Genomic DNA, 21,257 nt, shown 5'->3' with positions numbered 1-21,257 from the left:
CTCCAACCACAAGGGATGAACTCGGATTTCACCAGTTTCCTTATTTCCCCTCCCCCCACCTTGTCTCAGTCAAATCCATCAAACTCAGCACCGCCTTCCTAACCTGCAATCTTCTTGCTGACGTCTCCGCCCCCACCCCAGTGTGACCTATCACCCTCACCTTGACCTCTTTCCACCGTCCCTCCCCCAAGTCCCTCCTCCCTACCTTTTATCTTAGCCTGCTGGACAAACTTTCCTCATTGCTGAAGAAGGGCTTAGGCCCGAAACGTCGATTCTCCTGTTCCCTGGATGCTGCCTGACCTGCTGCGCTTTTCCAGCAACACATTTTCAGCTCTGATCTCCAGCATCTGCAGACCTCACTTTCTCACCAGTGAACAGAGGTCCAACCTGTTTAATCTTTGCTCATAAGACAATCCTTCCATGGGGGGGGAAATCATCCCAGTGAACCTTGTCTGAACTGCTTCCAATTAAATATCTTTCCTTAAATAAGGGGACCAAACTGCTCACAGTTGTCCAGATGTGGTCTCACTAACACATTGTACATTGTAGTAAGACCCCCCTACTCTTATATCCAACACCCCAAACTAACTAAGGCCTTGCATACCATTAATATCAGTCAACTGAAAAATAACTGAGGATTTGGCACTAAAAATCCATCCCTTCCCATCCCCTTATATTATGTAAGGGAATAATAGACACAATTTCTATCAATTAAAGAGGTCCACAGAACCTTGAAGGTAAACTGCATACCGAGCACATGGGTCTTGGCCTCATGTGGAATTCTATCATGCACTGGAGTTCCAACAAGAGTATCGTAAAAGATTGGGGATATTGAGAGACATTGATGTCTGTTTTATATCTTTCATGTCATTTCAAAACGTTTTAGAAATGTAAATACGACAAATTATAAGTATGTTTACTCAATGAATGCTAAACATCCAACTACAATGTCTAAACCAGTAAAAGAACTTGATCTACAAAGTATTTATTACATGGAGATCTTTTACATCAGATTAACTCCTTTTGAACAAGGCCGATGCAGTCTTTTGAATTACTTGTTTTCACAACTAATGACCATACAACGTATTTTCAGCATTGACTGATTCCATTAATATCAACTCATACTTGGCCCAAATTTCAACTTACCTCTATATCGACTGCAATTTTAGCCCAATCATCTGTGTTCATGTTACATGAGTCCAGAAGAGGTGAATATTCAATGACTGAATATACAATCCTTTTATTTGACCTACAAAGACTGTAAACAGAAGAAACAGTTTTATATTTCTAATACTGATAATTTTTAACTTATTTAACATTAAATAAATCATTAAGTAAACTTTGCTGGTCTCACACTTGCAAAATCTCATTATTGACATGTATCAAAACTGTCAATTCCCTTACAATAAAATATGATGTATCCCCCCACATCATCACATTATGCAATTCTTTTCAGCAACCTTTTATCAATTTTAATATTTTATCAATTATTAAATATTCAATGCTATTCATGAAGCTATTGATACTATGTAAATTTGACAAGTATGCCATTGATGAAAGTAGTGAATGTTAAAACAATCAAAATCTTTATCATGTTGTAAATTCAAAAACTTAATTTATATGTGTCGGGGGGTGGGGGGGTGCCTTGATATACTTTTTTAATCAACTAAGAGACCAAATCAACCTTTATCAGGTAACTATCATCACACCACCTCGCTTTCGTGAATGTGGAGTCTGATGGGTTTGTTGCAATGGAAGATCACATAGTAAATCATCCCTCCCAACGCAACCAGCTCTGGTGATCACAGAAGTCAATTCAGCATGTGAATAATTGATTCTTTATATAATTAGAAAACATATGGCATAGAAAATATTCACTAAATTCAAGGTTTTCATTTTGGTACCTTGCATTATTCAAATATGTTATGGCTACATTGAAATGAGAAAGACCACGCCATTCTTCTGCTCTTCATTTACTATTTAAGCTAAATCTAATATTCAATTCAAATGATGCAACTCCAAAGTCCTCAACACTACACTTAAGTATCAGCCTGTCAGACAAATCCAAATCCTGGTTTGGGGCTTGACTACATCTTCACACTAAGAAACAAGAGAGGCATGAACCAAGCCAAGCTGACCGTGGTATCTTTATGAAATGACCTAAAAAGTGGATCAGATCTAGATAGAAACAAGTTCAATGCTATGTTATCCGCAATCTGATGGTTTTTAATCCATGTTTGTCTAATGTTAATTGTTTCCAGAGTTTGACAGCAAACAAAAACAAATAGTGACTTACGGAAGAACCAAACTGTTTTCTGGTGAGTCACAGAAGTCGTAAAGCTTGGTTTCTTGAGCATAACATTCATCATGCAGGCCTGGCATTTTTCGAAGGGCTTTGACAAGGGAGTTTGATTGTGGTGCAAGTACTAAAGACAAAGAAAACAAAAAATAAATGTCTTATCTGTGTTTATTCAGAACCAAGTTCTTAAGCCAAAACGATTACAATTGGAATTAGATTTTCAGCAACATTAATTATAGGAACGTTATTAGAGTTGTGAATACATCTTAGAATTTTCTAATGTTCTACAATATCTCTTCCCTTATTCCCTTCCATAAGACAGCCGAAGAATTAGGCCATGTGGCTCATTAAGTTTGCTCCACCATTTAATACAGCTGATATGTTTCTTGAAACCCTTGATCCTTTACTAATCAAGAAGGTGACTCTGTCTTAAACACGCTCAATGATTTGGTCTCCACAGCCTTCTGCAGTAATGCCTTCCACAGATTCACTCTTTCTGGCTGAACAAGTTCCTCCTCACCTCAGTTATAAAGGTTGTCATGACACAGCGGTGAAGCCTTCTGTTAATTAAACCAAACACCCAGAAAAGCTCACCTCGCCTCGTAATCTGTTAAAATATGAGTGACAGAGAATTCCCAAATTCCACTATGTAAAACAAAATATCAATTTATTGTTTAACTCTACAAGTGAACATTAAACAACTATTCACAACCGTAAGCCCCCTTCCTTTCTCTTGCTTATTATCTGCCTCCAACACTATAAAGATATGCTGTTCCAATAAGACACTTATTAAAATTACATCAACTTAATTTCGAAACCACACAGCCGCTGTAGTCTTCCGTGTCTTTCTTCTTTTGAATAAAGATCTCCCTGAGTTGTCATCTTTTTCTTTTACTGCAAAAATGTTTCATATGAAAAAGTACCTTCGATAGTGTTTGATAATTTCTTGGGTCTCTCTCAATGGCAGTTGATTTCTCTGCAATTTTCAAAATATCTGCATTTTTATATCCCCAACATTGGTTCAATTTTCGCAAAACAATAAATTCACTCAATTGGGTTTTAGTATCCTGGGGCATAATTTAAACTGAGTGATTAAATTTGAATTGTTGTCAAAACAGCAACCAACTCGGGTATTCATTTCACACCAAATGTTACATATTTTCAATTTTCCAGTACACTCTGGGACTGCCATCTAGTCACATACCCAGGTGCTTGTAATCTTTCAGTTAGAACAGCATTCACTCTCTCCAAAGGTACAGTACATGCCTTTAACTTCATAACAAGGTTCAAACCTTCACTCTGATGCTGTGCCTTTCTATTCAAAATACCTTTGCCACATCTGTCCAGGCCTCTCAGTCCTCTAACATAATAGCTAAGATAATTGGCTTTTGCTATATGTTTCAAAACATTTTCTTGGTCTAGCAAAAGTTGTTTTCCATAATTTCTGTGTGAACATGCGGCAGTTTTAGTCAAACCTGTGACTTACACCTTTTGAAATGCTTCTCAAATATTCCATGTGAAACCCCATGATGCATTGGCCTGTTGGTTTTGAGACCTCAGACCCATTCCAGAAACTTAAGCACAGGATTTTGGCTGACTCTGCAACATGGTACTAAGAGAATGCAGCATTGTTGAACAGTTTGACTTGCACGAGATGTGTTTTTCCACTTGCTAAGTTGAACGTAAAGAGTTCTGTTTGAATAACAGTATACCAAGTATCCTAACCAATATTTATTATTCAATATAAACAGACAGCTAAACTCACCATGCCTAAGGCAACTAGCTCTCTCCTAGCCATGTTCCTTCCTGGTATTTGTGCATTTTTGTTTGGTTTGGAACTATTATTTGTTTTTTAATAGAGCATTATTGTTTCATTTAATTCCAATGTGAGGTAAATACAACACTGTTGCTCATTTTAGCTGACTGCATTTGTAACGTGGTCCATGTATTTGTTTGTTCTAAAGTTACTTTCATTGCTTAACTTTTAAGTCCGTCTGTACGATATCCTTTCAACTTCTTCACAATTGTTTCTGCTCACTGCATTTTCACCATTTTCTTGTGTTTTCTTCAAACTATAGTCTGGTATACATTATATTTGCTAATGCTGATCTTGCCTCTCACAGACCCTGTATGCCTCTGTCTGAGTTTTTTCACCCTATGACCCGTAAGTCGTTGCTTACTGCACTGCACTGCTCATAAACAAAGCTCATAAACACTGTACTTAGATACACACGACAATAAATAAATAAATGTAATCATAAAATGTAATAATTTAATTATTTTAATTTTTTTTAATGTCCTGATCCTTATTTCTTCTAAACAAAACCACAGGCTTCTAGTGTGACAATATTGGCTTTCGTCCCAGTTTCTTTGATAACTTCTCTAATTCTGTCCTTTCTGCACAATCCATTTATCTTATTTATTATCAACATTGCTACATTCTTGGCCTTCCCTAAATTTTCTTCTCAAAACTTGACAATTTGCCACTCACTTATAGAATCATAAAATGGTTAAAAAGAGGCCAATCATACAATTGAGCAATAGTAACTCAGTGTGAAATGAAACCATGGAGAGAAAGCAAACCAACGTTTTGAGCCCAGATGGCTAATGAAGGATAAGAGTTTTGAATAAGGGTCACCGACCCGAAACGTTAATTTTGATTTCTCTTCAGATGCTGCCAGACCTGCTTAGCCTTTCCAGCAATTGTGTTTTTTGATTCTGATTTACAGCATCCGCAGTTCTTTCGGCTTTCATTGTGTTTAATCGCCTGCCATGTCTCCTCTTGGAACGCTCACCCTGAAGAAGTAACTCAGTGTCCTACTTTCTTAAACATACCAACAACCATTCAAACATTCTTTCTTCAGGTGGTTTTTTCTTTAAAAAGCCATGAGTGAATATGCTTCCAGCCTTAGTGTTCATGGATACATCGATTAACATTGGTTCTAACAATTTTAGTGAATATAATTGGCTCAATTTACATGTGATGAACAAGCGAAGTAGAGCGAATTCCGCACTAACTGGAACATTTAGCTCGTGTAACCTGTCGTAACAACACTTGGATGGCCCCAAGTGAAAAAAAACTATAAATGTGCCGATTTACAATTTCTACTTCATATCGAGTTCTAGACTCGAGTATTCTGGACACATAACGACACAAAGGCTGAGATCATATTATCAAGATCCCGCTGTCGCCGAACTCGAGGGATGTCTCCGACACGTTAGAAAGGGATTGAAGCCCACTTAAAGTGCAGCTCAGCCACAGTTTAATTGAAGCAAGTCCCTGAAGGGTCACCCCGGAACAAATGTTTTTCAACTGTGTCCTAGATGCGGCTTTGTGTACAATTGATTGTAAGCTTTTCACTCACCGTTATCTCTGTACATCATGCCAATAGTTCCGCCGGTATTTATCACCAACACTCGAACCTCACTTGGACCGTCCGCCGACTCCACGCTGTAGCTGCTTGATCGCCGGCGGAGTCGGCGCCTCTGCGACTGAAAACTGGCGCCTGATCGGGGCACATTAGCTCCATCGCGGGCAACAGAGCTCTCCGAGTCCAGCAGGTCAAGCCTGGTGTTGGACAGCGCGCTGGAAAGGGACGAAATGTTGCAAATGGAGCCGGAACTCGGTACAGCACTGTTCTCCGCCATCGGAACAAAACCAGACTGAGACTGACTGAGACTGAGGAATCAAGAGAAGCAAAAGGAGGCGGTGTTGGCAGAGCCAATCAGCCATCGCCTGACGTCAAAACACATTAAGCAATAGCCATTCTACACCCCACTGTTTAATGCACAGCCCTCTCCCCTGCACACCATGCATTCTCCATTCTACAACCTTTGGAAGCAAAGTGCATTCATACCCCCAGGATACATTCCCGAATAGACACCGTGCATTCAGATCTCCATAATCGACTCCATCCCCATTCTTATTTCATAAACTGCATTCAATGTTCCGTTCTACAGTGCCTCCTCCCAAATATAGAACGTACCTTCAATTATCTGATATGTTGCATCTTCAATTTTTGTACACCCATATGCTCAGACACCAGATTAGGCCCTAAAAATAAACTTTCTGAACGGCTGTTCGGCCGTTTAAAATTTAAAACACTTGCCTAGGTTACAAATCCCACACACTCCAGACTGCTACTGCACTATGGGTTTATCCTATCACTGGCCTACCTTGTTTCATCTTCAATCTGGTTCCCCAGCCAAATGCCTTTTTGACCCTGTCTCTGGATCTCATGGTGACCTCCAACGTTCCACTCTTTCTTTCCAGTGGTCATTTCTGCACCACATCTGTGGAGGCTGGTACAATTATACCATTTAAAAGGCACCTGGATGGGTATATGAATAGGAAGGGTTGAGAGGGATATGGGCCAAGTTCTGGCAAATGAAACTAGATTAGATAACGATATCTGATCAGACTGGACGAGTTGTACAGAAGGTCTGTTTCTGCGCTGTACATCTCTCTGATTCTATGATTCTTCAGTACACCAATAACTCCAATTCTCTAACACTTCTTAAAATAGATCAGTCACCCGATTTGCCATCTGTCTGCAAATCTGGATGTCAATTTGGTGGTATTTTATGATGACTCCCTCATGATTTTGTAAACTTGTATCAGATCTCCAGTTCCTCTTCAGGTTGTCAATCCTCATCGTTAGAATTAGTAACAAGACTTGCATCTACAATGCAGTCAAATTTTTCCTGGTCACGGCAGTGCTGGACACTATACTCCAAATGAGGCTTAAACAGGTTCATCACAACTCCCTTGCATTTGTACAGAATGTTCTTACTTAAAGGCATTGTTTTATGAATCACCTCAAAATGATCTCATCACCCTCAGTGGTTTATGCACATCAAGCCATAGATTCTTATACACCTGCACTTCCTTTGGATTGCAACCTTTTGTTTGTAGCTCTCCTCATCCTTCTTTTCAATTGATGATTTATGTCACATTTCTCTGCAACAAATTAAATAAGCCACTTATCTGTCCATTCCACCAGTCCATGTCCTTTTAAAGATTACAACACTTCTGGACAACACCATGGCTCACAGTACTAGGGCCAGGAGTTAGATTTCATACTCAGGTGCCTATCTATATGGAGTTTGCACATTCTCCCCACGTCTGCATGGATTTTCTTGGTGAATTAGCCAGAGAAATGCAGGGTCACAAGAATAGGATGGGGGGGGGGGGGGGGGGGGGTTGTGGGTCTGAGTGGGATTACAGCCACAGAGAAGGTGCTGTGAGAGATTAACGTTTGAGAGTTCATTCAAAAGTTTGATGACAGCAAGAAAGAATGTATTCATACATGTATACAAGCTTTTATATTTTCTGCCTAACAGAATATGGTGAGAGAGTGTATAACCAGGGTGGGACGGGTCTTTGGTAATGTTGTTTGCTTTGTGATGGACTAAGCTGTGCTCAACTCTCTATAGTAATGTTATACTGTACCAGGGATGTGGAATTTCAGCCTAGAGGGGAGGTGAATAAAGCAGAGGCTACTTTCTTTAGTACAGAGATATGGAAGGATAGATTTAAGAGAAACATTCTAAATAATGCAGGGTGTTGATTAGCTAAAATAAGACCGACTACTTCTGGCAAAAGTAAGGTCACCTGCTCAGCAGGTTGGATGGTATTTGTGCAGAGCAAAAATTTAACTTTCAAGTTTGATGACTTTTTCAGAAAATAAAGAATTGGAAAAGTTTCTTCTGTTCATGCTGTTAAACTTAAGATTTTTAGAGTAAGTCTGTTTAATGTAACGGAAATTGCAGTATATGTGGTTTTAGGATCGGAGCTTGCAGGTTTAGAAAACTCTGCATTAGAACTTAAGGTTTTATCACTTTGTGCCACACATTAATGATTTTTCAGCTCAGGACAATGTTGAGTTTTTCTCTACTCCCTTCATCTCAGTACACAGTTCTTTGATCAGGAGTCCGTCCAATTAGCAGATCTATTCACCTGACTCCTGTTCTTCCTCCATCTGCACCCCTCCCTTTGGTCTCCTATCTCTACCTATTTTTTTATTGAGTTGGACAATACCACTCCAACAGTTCCCAATTTCTCTTCGGCCCCTACTTACTCTAATCGGTTTTCCTCTAAACCTGCTATAATCTATTCTCTCAGATTCAGGCAACTCTGACACTTCCTTCTACTTCCAAGGTCTACGTCACCATTAATGAATATCAAGCTGTTGTATCCAAAACGGTCACTGTCCTTAATTCCTCCAGAGATCTTCCGTCAACAGCTTCCAATCTCAGTCTTTAAATTCAAAGTTCCACAAACAGGTCTTCCCGAGCAAAGTTAGTATTTTAGACTCTCTGACCTGTCCAAACTCATCCTTTTTTAATCTTAAGACCATAAGTAGGAACAGGAGTAGGCTGTTTGGTCCATTGAGCCTGGCCTACCATTCAACAGGATCAGGGCTGATCTGACATTCCTCACACTCATTTTCCTATGTTTTCTCCATAATCCTTGATTTCCCGACTGAAAGAATTTATCTACCTCAACCTTAAATATATAAACAAGGACGCTGCCAAAGCTCACTGTAGAAAGAACTTTCAATGACTTGCAACCCTCAGAGAAGAAATTCCTCCTCATTTCCGTCTTAAATTGGCACCCCTTTATTCTGAGACTGTGCCCTCTAGTCCTAGATTCCCCCATGAGGGGAAACATCCTCTCAGCATTTACCCTTAAGTTCCTTAAGAATCCTACATGTTTCAATGAGATCACCCTCTCATTCTTCTGAACTCCAGCAAGTAGAGTCCCATACTGTTTAGCCTTTGCTCATAAGGCAATCATTCCATATCTGGGATCATCCTTATGTACTTTCTGTGAACCGCCTCCAAAAGAAATGACGTATTTCCTTAAATAAGGGGAATAAAACAGCTCGCATTACTTCAGATGCAGTCTCACCAGCACCTTGCACAATTGCAGTAAGATTTTCTGACTCTTACACTCCAAGCCCCTTGAAATAATTATCTTCCAGTCTCACTCAGTTCTCCTGACTTATGTCCGTGATTCTTTTGATAACCACTTTAGTAGTTTCCACTTGCCATCTTCTATTCATCACTGGTATCTAAATCTATCTCCACTTCCATCCCACACTCACATGGTCTGCCTGCTCTCCATCTTTTATCTTTAAATGACGTCAAACCAGTCTTTATCCACCATTGCTCCCTTAGACAAAATGTTCTCCTACTTAATAATTTCTCTTTTAATTGATCTATTTCTTCTGAATAAAAGGTGTTGTCATTAGTACCCGCATGGGACTTAGTTGTACCCATCTTTTCAAAGGACACGCGGAACATTTTTTGTTCTGGTCTTGCTTAGGCAGTGTTCCTCAAAACACTTTGACATATATATGAGAACTGTATAGGCACTGCAAAACATTTAAAATTCATCCACGTAACTTAATGGTTCAAAAACGTGTTTTTTTTTATTAACAAGTTTAAACAAAATAATGTTACAATGAACAAAATACTTCTTCTGTACTTTATGCAGCATTGGGATATCTAATGGAACATTGCTTCTTTGAACAACTTAAATAAATCAAATAAGAAGTGCTTAGCAATATAGCCAATAGTATTTTCAAACCTTTCGCTCATGTAATAATTTTTATCCTTAATTAGCATGCAACTAGCTTCAATGCCCCCTTACAGATAAAACAAATCATAATGCATCAATTTGTAATCAAAGTAAAAGCTAAAACCAGATTTACTGCTCCAAAATAAGCTTGTAATTGGATCACATTACTGGTTTTAAAGCAATTGCTTGTACTTTAGTACCTTCTAATCCAGAATTTAAGAAAGTGTAGCATCTTGTTTAAAGGCCATTTCTGTTCCGTCAGCTATAACTGTTTCAAAACAGGAAGCATTCAACTGAAAACCAACATGAGCATTTTTGATATTTTGGAGTTTAACTGGTTCCAATCCTTTTCTTCTTAAGTCAGTAATTCTGAACAGTGCCACATCTTTATTTCAATGGCCTAAGGATTCAGCAACACTATGGAATGCATTTGGTAAAGAACTATTTTGTTTTCTTCCCTGGACTGGTTCAAGAGAAGACTGGGATCCACCTAAAGAAACAAACACATACAAGATAAATATTTATTGAACTATCTTGATGTATTTTTTCAACACATGTTCTTCTTAGTGAATCCTGATCATGTTTCAATTTAAATTATATTACATGAAATCCAATCAGATTAACAAGAAGGTCATTATGATCAAGATCAAAATGCTCAAACTACCTTGAATTATTTAAACCATTTTTAATGGCAGCCTTTCTTCAATCACATCATCTCTCAAAGCAACTTAATCTAAATGTAAATATTGCATGGAGCAATAGGACATAGCAATAAAATTAAATTCCACAAATTCCTAAAATCTATGATTTTCCCATTTAAAATGCCATGTTTTTACTGCTTAAAAATAAAGGTTTACCCATTTTAACAAAAAGAGATAATATATTTTCTGAAGGAATGTTAAGTACCTTTGGAACCTTCTTTGAGAAAAAAGCAGTAGAAACAGTTTTTAAAAAATATTTTTAAGACAGATGTGGATAGATTCTTGCTAAGAGTGAGCTGGAATGGTCTCAGGAGCAGGCAGGTTGAGGTTACAATCATGTTGATGTTGATGCTTGATGTTATTAAATGGCAGAGCAAATTTGAGGGTCTTTTCCTGCTCCTTGCTTGTATGTTTTAAATTTGCTTATTGCATAATGCTCCAAGCAGCCTCTTAAGATTTTCCAACCTGAAAAGGTAGCCCTGGCACTCCTCTACTCCCAGGAATTACAAGATAAAATAAGAGGAACATTACACTGAACTGTCTATCCACATGGGAAATATTCCAGAAATTATATGAAGTGCAAAAGGAGCAAAAGTATGGCATTACAGATCACCACTGATTCCTCTGTCCACTACTCCGCAAATAGTCTCACAATCACAACAGAAATCAGTATCAAAAATTCACTTGGGATATATTCACAATACAATATGGTAATCTATTTTCCCAATTACCAGTTCCTTCAGGAGTAAAGCAAAATAAAAATGACAGATTTCAACTATATAATAAAATATATCCTCTCAAAAATAACAAGAAGTATTGTTGGCAACTATTTCATAATATATTTACATGTACCTGTAGCAGTTCAAGTTGATAACTTTAGTGGCAAACAAAGGTAGCAGCCAGGCTATTTCTCCTGTCTTTTCAGTACAACGTGTTAATACTAGCGCAGTACGAATGAAGTACAACATTAGAGCTTCAAACTCTGAAATTCATCTTTCCTAAGACTTCAACTGGTAGATGGCATGTCCAATGAGAGTCTGCTCTATGATGATGACATGGCTTCAGATATGCTGAAGCAGACTCTAAGAGCTAGGATATGAAAATTGACTGATTTCTCCTTCCCTGGTTTTGAGTAGATAAATTGTGTTATGATTTACATTATCTTTCCTTTATTGTCCTCTCCTAAAGGCTTTATTTCACAGTAAAAGAAAGACAAAGAGACTCCAATACTTTCTGCTCTAAGTCACATAACTTATTAAGAAGAAAATATGATGAGTGTAAAGAATGATGATCATCTTTCTCTACCCTGCCAGCAGAAATCAATCCTACATTTCTTCAGCACTGCCATGACAACACAGCAAAGATTGAAACTAGCGATCTTGAAAGGCAACAAAATGATTAGTTATGTTTACATTTAAATTGGAATATTATTGTGTTTATGATTTGAAAAATACAGATATGCGCATTTCGGTTGTCATGCAGCATGAATTGAGGATTATGTTGAAATTATATATCTACCTGATTCCACTTGTATGGTCTTTCACAGTATTGTGGTGTCATACTTTCTCTCAGCTTCTTTCCAGTGAATATGCTGTAAACAGACCAAAATCAGGATCTTGTTAGAACTTGTCCCGGCACAACATTGGCATGATATCAATAGGTGATCAGTCATGTCACATTAGTAATATCAAAACATTGCATAAATTTGCAGGACTGTCTCATGGGAGATCTTCCTGAATGCAGAATCATTTACAGAGGAATATCGATTATCCGAATTTCAGATTATCCAAACAAAATCTCAAGGTCCCGATGTTTGGGTAAACTGTATTATCCAAATATTCAAATCATCCAAGCAAAATACTCCCCACCCATGTCATGTGGATAATCAAGGTTCCTCTGTATTGCAAAATTCCATAGTAGTGACCACACAGGATCAACCAAGGTAAACAATGCCATCCTTGAAGAAAAGTGCTACTTCTAAGCTTCGAGTGGTTTATTTAGAATTTGGCAACATGTTATACTAGTAGACTGCTTTCAAAGTACTCCATTTGTAATACATTTCATTCTGGATGTTCTAATTTTAAACAATGACTTGCAGATAGTAATACCATACAAAATACTCTTCTCAAATCGAGTAAGCCAAAATGATCAAAAATCAAGTCCTGAAGTGATCAAAAAATTTCCTGAAAGGAGAAAAATCCAAATGACAATTTCATGCAAATAAGTTTGCACTTTAAATAAAAACAGCCAGAATAAAATAAATAGTGAACTGAAGAATATTTTATATTGCTTTAGAATAAGGTGAAGAAAGTGATTAAATCTACCATCTCTTTTAAAGAAATGAGTTTAGTGTCCTAGTTCTTTTGTAGAAAACAAGAAAGTGTGCCATTCCTTTTCCTGCTTAAAGAAGAATTGCATACTCATCAACCTGTAATACCAAGCCCAATATGAGAACAATTATCAATTATCCTCAATGCCCTTCTTCTCTCCCTGTTTGGCTTTTCCTCATTCTTCAAGTTCCCTGTGTACCTCTTTCCCATCAGCCCCACTTTCCTTTGGATTTTATTCACCTCCAATTTCCCATTTACCTTTTCTGAAATGTTCTTTCTTCCACCTCATCTCTCTACAAACTGCCTTCCGTCACCTCTTCTTTCCCCTCTCATTCACCCTACCTTCACTAGCTGCCACTTTGCTCCTTGAACAATTCATAAGTTATGGAACTAAGTTGATGTACTTAGAAAGGGTATAAAAAAACCCTGATGTTTATTATCTCACAGAGTCATTCTCAATCTTTTCTGGGGGAGGAAGATGGTGGCACAGTGCCAATACCAATGGTCAAGTAATAAAAACATCCAGGATAATGCTCTGGGCACAGGGGCTCAAATCCCATCATAGCAGTTAGTAGAATTTAAATTCAATTAATAAATCCAGAATGTAAAGATAATCTTAGTGTTGATCATCATAAAACTATTGTCAATTGTTGTAAGAACTCATTTGGTTCATGAATCTTCTTTAGGGAAATAAATCTGCTATCCATACCCAGGTTAGCTTACACGTGACACCAAACCCAGAGCAATATGGTTAGCTTCTGCAATGGTCTAGCAAGCCACTCAGTTCAAAATTAATCACGCACAGGTAACAAATGGTAGCTGTGGCAGTGACACCTACATTCTATGAAGAAAAGTGCTACCTTTAGGCTTCGAGTGGTTCATTTAGAATTCAGTAGCATGTACTAGTACAAAGTACTCCATTTGTAATGCATTTCATTCTGAATGTTCTGGATATAATACATTTCATTCTTTTGAACTTGCCTATAATGTACTGATGTTTAGAATTTACAAGTTTAACAATGTGACTTCAACGTTTTAACCAGTTTTCAAATGCCAAATTCTAAATAGACCATCTTCTTGTCTTCCAATTGCATAAACAACACGGTCTCTGGATGTTGTCAGGACAATTATTATAGCATTCTAGGTGGCCTTACTCTATAAGTCTCTGCCGGGCTTCATTTTGCAGTTTACGTATTTTCTCATGATTTCCTGAACGCAATAGTCCATCACAAACTAGCATGTTAATTGTGCTCCGCAGTAGGTTTATCTAAAGGTAAAGGTTCAAACATAATTTTTCAACATTTTCAAGATGAGAAACATTTTATTGAATCTATCCAATACGTAGCTAAGTTGATTAAAAAAAAAGTTGATGGAAAAAAATAATTCCATTCTATCAACACAAACTCAAGAACACAGTCTGAGAAGACTGACAAATATACTAGCCTGTAACACATTACAGAAGATGAAATCTATTTGAGGTAGCTGACAGACATTTGGAGAACAGAAATTTATTGTTAAATATTTGACACGAGAATGATTATATATTTAACAGCAGTGTCACATATCAAAATGACTGAGCCCATCTGAAATTATACCAAACGGGTCTTGAAGCACAGAATTAATTTGTAATTTCAGTGTGGAGTTCAGCTTTCAGAACAAACAATTTTTCATTATTTGAATGAATTTCAAGGGCAATGTAGCAATTTAGGTAATTGTGAAAATACTTGCTTTCTTAGTGTCACCTTTCAACATCACGAAGAAGCAGCCTTAACATTTGTGCAGTCATAAATTCGATTTCTTTCATAAGATGCCAAAAATAACGCATATTAGCAATTAGCAACCCATTATGCACAATGCAGAATTGATTTCAGACTCAAATCCCTATGAAAGTGGCATTATTTGTACATGAATTAAAAAGAAATTTTCATTCTTCCAAGTACAGAATTATTTTACAAAGCTGTACATGAACCCATTGCCAAAAAATATTACATCTTATATCCTTATTTATCATCAGATAAACAGCCTTGCTCTTAGCGAGTTATGAGAAGATCTATAGCTCGGGTTGAGGTCCTGAATGCCTGTTCGCCGAGCTGGGAATTTGTGTTGCAGACGTTTCGTTCCCCGTCTGAGTAACATCCTCAGGGCTTGGGAGCCTCCTGTAAAGCGCTTCTGTGATCTTTCCTCCGGCATTTGTAGTGGTTTGAATCTGCTGCTTCCGGTTGTCAGTTCCAACTGTCCGTTGCAGTAGTCGGTATATTGGGTCCAGATCGATGTGCTTATTGATTGAATCTGTGGATGAATGCCATGCCTCTAGGAATTCCGTGTGTTTGGCTTGTCCTATAATAGTGGTGTTGTCCCAGTCGAATTCATGTTGCTTGTCATCTGCATGTGTGGCTACTAAGGATAGCTGCTCGTGTCGTTTCGTGGCACATCAATAAGCACATCAATCTGCTTCACGGGAGGCTCCCAAGCACGGAGGATGTCACCTAGATAGGGGACGAAACATCTGCAACACAAATTCCCAGCTCGGCGAACAGAACCACAACAACGAGCACCCGAGCTACAAATCTTCTCACAAACTTTGTCCTGGATGTAAGTTTGCTCGCTGAGCTGGAAGGTTCGTTTTCACAAGTTTCGGCACTGTACTAGGTAACATCATCAGTGAGCCTCCAGTGAAGCACTGGCATTAGTGATCTGCTTTCTATTTGTGTTTAGGTTTCCTTGAGTTAGTGATGTCATTTCCTGTAATGTCGTCATTTCCTGTTCTTTTTCTCAGAGGGTGGTAAATGGTGTCAAAGTTGGTGTGTTTGTTGATAGGAGTTCCGGTTGGAATGCCGTGCTTCCAGGAATCCTCGTGCGCATCTCTGTTTGGCTTGTCCTAGGATAGATGTGTTGTCCCAGTCAAAGTAGTATCCTTCTTCATCTGTATGTAAGGATACTCGTGAGAGTGGGTCACATCTTTTTGTGGCTAGTTGATATTCATGTATCACGGTGGCTAGTTTTCTGTTTACCCAATGTAGTGTTTGTTACAGTTCTTGCAAGGCACATCAACGTACAGATTAGCCAAGGAGCTACACCAAAGACTAAAACACTTAGTAGAAGACTCACACCACGACACCCAGGAATTCCTGAATTCCAAAGACACCAAGATAGAAGTGGATGAAACAATGGTCTCCTTTAACATAATAGCCCTGTTCACATCCATCAACATCAATCTGGCCAAGGAAACACTGACTACACTATTAAAAGAAGCAAAGACACATACACCAAACACCATCAACTTCACCAGCAAGGATAATGTCATCAAGCTGGCGGACCTATGCCTTACCACCCACTTCACTTTCAATTACAAAACTTACAGACAAACCAACGGAACACCCTTGGGATCTCCAATATCAGGGTTCTTAGCTGAGGCAGTAATGCAGAGACTCGAACAAACAGCTCTGCCAACCATCCAACCTAAACTGTGTGGACTATGCGAATGACACCTTTGTCATCACTCAACGAAACAAATTGGAGGAAATCTTCAAGACCATCAATAAGATCCTACTGGCATAAAATTCACTAAAAAGGAGGAAAAACGACAACAAAACTGTAATTCCTAGATGTCATAGTTGAGCCAACAACCAATCGGGAACTTCAAACCAACGTGTACAGGAAAACAACACATACGGACCAAATACTGAATTACAGAAACAATCACCTCGACACCCACAAACAAAGCTACATTAGAACATTATTTCAATGAACCACCACACACTGCAGCACAGAGGAACTACGCAGAGCAGAGGAAAATACTACACAGTGTATTCAAAAAGAATGGGTTCCCAATGAACACAGTCTGCCAATTTCTCAGCAACAAACCCAAACAAGAAAACAAAATATGTGTCCAGAAACCCTAGCCACTCTCCCATACATCAAAGACATCTCGGAAATGGCAGCCAGACTATTCAGACGTCTTGGCATCATGGTAGCCCACAAACCCACCAACACACTAAAACAGCAGCTAATGAACTTTAAAGAGCCTATATAGATAACAAGCAAAACTAATGTCATTTACAAAATACATTGCAAGAACTATAACAAATACTACATTGGACAAACAGGCAGAACATTAGCCACAAGGATACATGAACATCAACTAGCCACAAAGAGACATGACCCACTCTCACTAGTATCCTTACATACAGATGAGGAAGGACACCACTTCAACTGGGTCAACACATCCAACCTAGGACAAGCCAATATAGACATGCACGAGAATTCCTAGAAGCATGGCATTCCAACCAGAACACTCAACAAACAGATCGACTTAGACCCCATTTACTACCCTCTGAGAGAAGGAACAGGAAATTACATCACCAACCCAAGGAAACCTAAACACAAATAGAAAGCGGGTCACCAACACCAGTGCTTTACCGGAGGCTCACTGATGCTACCTAATATGGTGACAAAACTTTTGAAAAAGAACCTTCCAGCTCAGTGAGCAAACTTACATCCAGAGTCTTCCTCCTGCTAGATTACGCTTCCCTAGAGTTTATTAGGTAAAAAATATTTCAGCTTTTAAATGAAAGGTGACTACATATCAAATGATGCAAGTTAACTTTAACTAATTTAACATTTGGAAATCTGATGTCAGCAATAAGAAAGCTCAACCAACAAAGTCTCAACTTTCCTTCCTAACTAGCTGTTGTATCATTATTAAATTATCTTTAGTTTCAGATAGTTAGCATAATTCTAAATGTTTACCAAAGAGCAAGAAGTATTTCAAAATTTTAAATCTTCAATTTGTGAATATTCACAATCAAATATCAGCCACCTAAAATTTAATTACACAACTTAAGAAATTTCATGTAAAATAAAATATTATCCAGAAGGCACGGGTCATCCCTTTAACAAAATTTAAAAATATTATAGATGGAATTCAGGTGGAGAACAGTTAAGTTTCTTAGCAAATCACACTGTATTAGCACACTACCTCCATAATATCATTTACATCAAAATGCACATCAAAAACAACTTCCAGATCATGTTCTTCCAATAGAGGGGCATTGTTTATTGGATTCCACCCTAAGCCACACAAAGCACCAGTGTAATATTTTCTCCGTCTCTCAGTTCTGTAGAAACAGAAAATTAACAATCAGCCTAGGCGAGGACAACCAAAAACACCAAACGGTACAACCATCCTACCTCTAAAATTATAACTTGTGTGCTATTCTCATATGCTTCATTGTGGCTGCTGAAGACAAGCATCAACCAGAATCTTTGAGCAATTTTGACAACTGATGCTTGTGTTCAGATGCAAAGATACACAGCTCTAAGAGAAAGAATATATGCCTACCATTTGGAAATTTTAAATTCAATATCATCACATAAAAAAAAATGCTTCTTTACAAACACAGTCATCAGACACCACAGCTAGTTTTGTAGAGAAGTGACCCAGATCACTAGTCTGGTTAAAGGAAGAATGTTTAAAGTGACAAAAGAGAAAGACATAAAATAAATGAAATTTTATGCAGCGATTCTCATGCATATTTTTACATGTACCTTAGTTCTACAACTGGAGCGAATAACAAACAGATGAGAGTTGGAAGTCCATGGATATTTGGCATCAAAGTAGTTTCTCTCACAATTATAGTTGAACCTGTAAGATCAGATAATGATAAAGCAGGCATTTTTTTTAAACCATAACAGTATAAAATTCTTTCTGATCCTGCATTTCAATGGCTATGAATGGGTAAAACACCATCTCCTCCACAAAACATTCCAAAAAAAAGATAACTATTAGGAATACAATACATTGTTTCAGGAAGCAATCATACTGCTTAGGTTAATTACATCAAATTTTGTCCATGGTCAGGGACAGCAGGGTAAGACTGTGAGTGAGGCAGGTATGAGGATCCAGCATTTTACAATGTGGAAGCCTCGAATGGTACCCTTGTCCAATACATATGAGATTCTTGCTCCCAGTTCAGGACATATCTTCTCTACTGGAGAGGAACTTGGAGTTGGTGGGAAAAGGATTCAGGTGTTGTAATCTATGCAGTCACCAATAAGATAGGTACGTCTCAGGAAGATGTTCTGCTGGGGCATTATGAGCAGTTTGGGGTAAATTAGAAAGCAGAATCACAAAGGCAATACTCTTTGGATACAATTTGAGCCATATACAAATTGGAACAGAGTAAGAAAGATTAGAGAGGTAAATGTGTAGCTCAAAGACTGGTGGCGGTGAAGCTGGTCATGTGGTCCTGGTTCCAGTACTTGGGAACAAGACAGTTGCTCCACTGGAATGAGCTTCATTTGAAGGTGGGATCAGTGTCCTTTCAAATAGTGTAACGAGGGTTGTAAATTATTGGAACGTGTGGTCCCCTTTAAAACAGAATCCTTTCAGTATTCCATACCGTGTATTAACTGTGCAGCAGGAGACCTCATTTAACTGTGTTGCAGTCGTAATGAGCCATTTACAAACAGAAACAAACCTCTAGTATATGAAAATACATGGAAGCTCACAGGAATCAGTGAGATAATGATAGTCAATTGAACTGTCAAAGATTTTTCAGTCATTATTATCAATGCAGCATTTGGGAGAACAGGATGCTTTGGTCGGAGAAGGAATGACAATTAATCTTCAAACTGAAGTGGGCAATGGGACAACAGTGATCGTGATAATGGTTCAGATAGGTGATTGATGCAGCATAGATTGCCAGCCCTAAAAGTAAGGTATTTCAACAGGGAGGCAGGAAGTGAGATGGAGAGAGGGAAGACGACCCATGGGAATAACCTATCATCTCATTCAGAGAAGACCAAAATTCAAGGGATTAACAAAGACTGTTACCACCAAAGACTGTAAAACTTCAGGGATATACATCCCATTACTCCAAAACGTAGACGATCCACCACTTCTGCCTCTTCATTTTACAGAACAGCTTTGGGAGTGGTGAAGTCTTCTCACCTGTCACAAGTCTCATAATTCTTTTCTGTGCATAATTAACCCCAAGGTATTATGTCCAAATTGCCTCATCATAAACTCAATAAGCCACAGTCTGTTCTGATATAATGCAATGGTATGGTTCTTATGCGACCACAATCACATTCTAGCCAAGGAAGGAAAGTGCATTTTCTGCAAATAATGGTCTAAATTCTTTGATTTTGTACAAGTTAATTTGCAAAGAAACATGCGTTATCGCAGAACTGACTGCATATGAAAATTGCTCACAAATGGTCAACTGCCAATTTTAAGAAACTGGAATCACAAACTCCTAAAAACAATTTAACATTTCATGTCAAGAGTAGGATCTTTCAAAAGTTGAGAACTAAATGGTGTGAGAACCAATAATTTTATATTTGTGGTTGCATGCATGTGGAGTAAATCTTAAGTGCAATCAGAAAGTGTAAGCACCATTTCTGTATGATACAGAGCAGCTGATTATGAAAGCAGGGGCAGCTGGAGCAAAATATGTGCTCATAGTGGCAGAGGATTCTGATGGAGTAAATAAGTCTTTTTTTTTAAAGACTTTGTGAAGATTAGATTAGATTAGATTACATTACAGTGTGGAAACAGGCCCTTCGGCCCAACAAGTCCACACCGACCCGCCGAAGTGCAACCCACCCATACCCCTACATTTACCCCTTACCTAACACTACGGGCAATTTAGCATGGCCAATTCACCTGACCCTGCACATCTTTGGACTGTGGGAGGAAACCGGAGCACACGGAGGAAACCCACGCAGACACGGGGAGAATGTGCAAACTCCACACAGTCAGTCGCCTGAGGCGGGAATTGAACCCGGGTCTCAGGTGCTGTGAGGCAGCAGTGCTAACCACTGTGCCACCATACCGCCCACGTGCCACCGTGCCGCCCACAGTGTTCAGCATGGTAAGATTAAGTCTTAAAAAGTCTGGAATGAACTGTCCCGCAGCACCCATATTTGTCACTTATAACCAAATATAAAATATAAGCAGTCTACAGAACAAGTTACAAAAACAGAGTGACAGCTTGGATACTGACATATGACTGGAGATAGAAGTACATACACTTTAACAAGGAATATACAGAAAATATTTTGAAACATAACACACATTTTGAGCAGAGAATGTTACAGTCTCATGCTAAGGGGCTGCTCATTCAGGGCTGGGATCAGGTAGGTAAAAACAATGACTGCAGATGCTGGAAACCAGATTCTGGATCAGTGGTGCTGGAAGAGCACAGCAATTCAGGCAGCATCCGAGGACAGGCAAAATCGATGTTTCGGGCAAAAGCCCTTCACCCCAAATAACCGTGTTTCAAAGAATCTCCTCTATTACAGTACAGGCCCATTTGTTCAACCCCACATCATAAGAG

The 21,257-nt window shown here is 38.5% G+C and overlaps 2 protein-coding genes across 6 annotated transcripts in view; both read right to left on the bottom strand.

Annotated features, from left to right (window-relative positions):
- Nucleotides 1-6,008, bottom strand: part of aspg (asparaginase homolog (S. cerevisiae)) — a 60,600-nt gene extending 54,592 nt beyond the window's left edge. For 4 of the 5 annotated variants that reach the window (XM_043697531.1, XM_043697533.1, XM_043697532.1 and 1 more), the window contains exons 1-3: nt 5,665-6,008; nt 2,297-2,426; nt 1,147-1,258 (exon numbers count right to left, since the gene is read on the bottom strand). In XM_043697531.1, coding sequence (XP_043553466.1) covers nt 1,147-1,258; nt 2,297-2,426; nt 5,665-5,947 — 525 coding nt within the window. In that variant the 5' untranslated portion in view covers nt 5,948-6,008. The remainder of the gene's footprint in view (nt 1-1,146; nt 1,259-2,296; nt 2,427-5,664) is intronic. The other variant, XM_043697535.1, reaches the window with a different exon arrangement.
- A 3,732-nt stretch (nt 6,009-9,740) lies between these two features.
- tdrd9 (tudor domain containing 9) overlaps nt 9,741-21,257 on the bottom strand; it is a 143,306-nt gene continuing 131,789 nt past the window's right edge. The window contains exons 32-36 of the mRNA XM_043697529.1: nt 18,463-18,559; nt 17,894-18,032; nt 14,070-14,182; nt 12,104-12,176; nt 9,741-10,374 (exon numbers count right to left, since the gene is read on the bottom strand). Of these exons, the coding sequence (XP_043553464.1) occupies nt 10,285-10,374; nt 12,104-12,176; nt 14,070-14,182; nt 17,894-18,032; nt 18,463-18,559 (512 nt within the window). The 3' untranslated portion in view covers nt 9,741-10,284. The remainder of the gene's footprint in view (nt 10,375-12,103; nt 12,177-14,069; nt 14,183-17,893; nt 18,033-18,462; nt 18,560-21,257) is intronic.

Source organism: Chiloscyllium plagiosum, chromosome 10 (genome assembly GCF_004010195.1).
Source record: "Chiloscyllium plagiosum isolate BGI_BamShark_2017 chromosome 10, ASM401019v2, whole genome shotgun sequence".
NCBI lineage: Eukaryota > Metazoa > Chordata > Chondrichthyes > Orectolobiformes > Hemiscylliidae > Chiloscyllium > Chiloscyllium plagiosum.
Note: the sequence above shows the minus strand (reverse complement) of the source record. Positions and strands in the feature narration are given on the sequence as shown.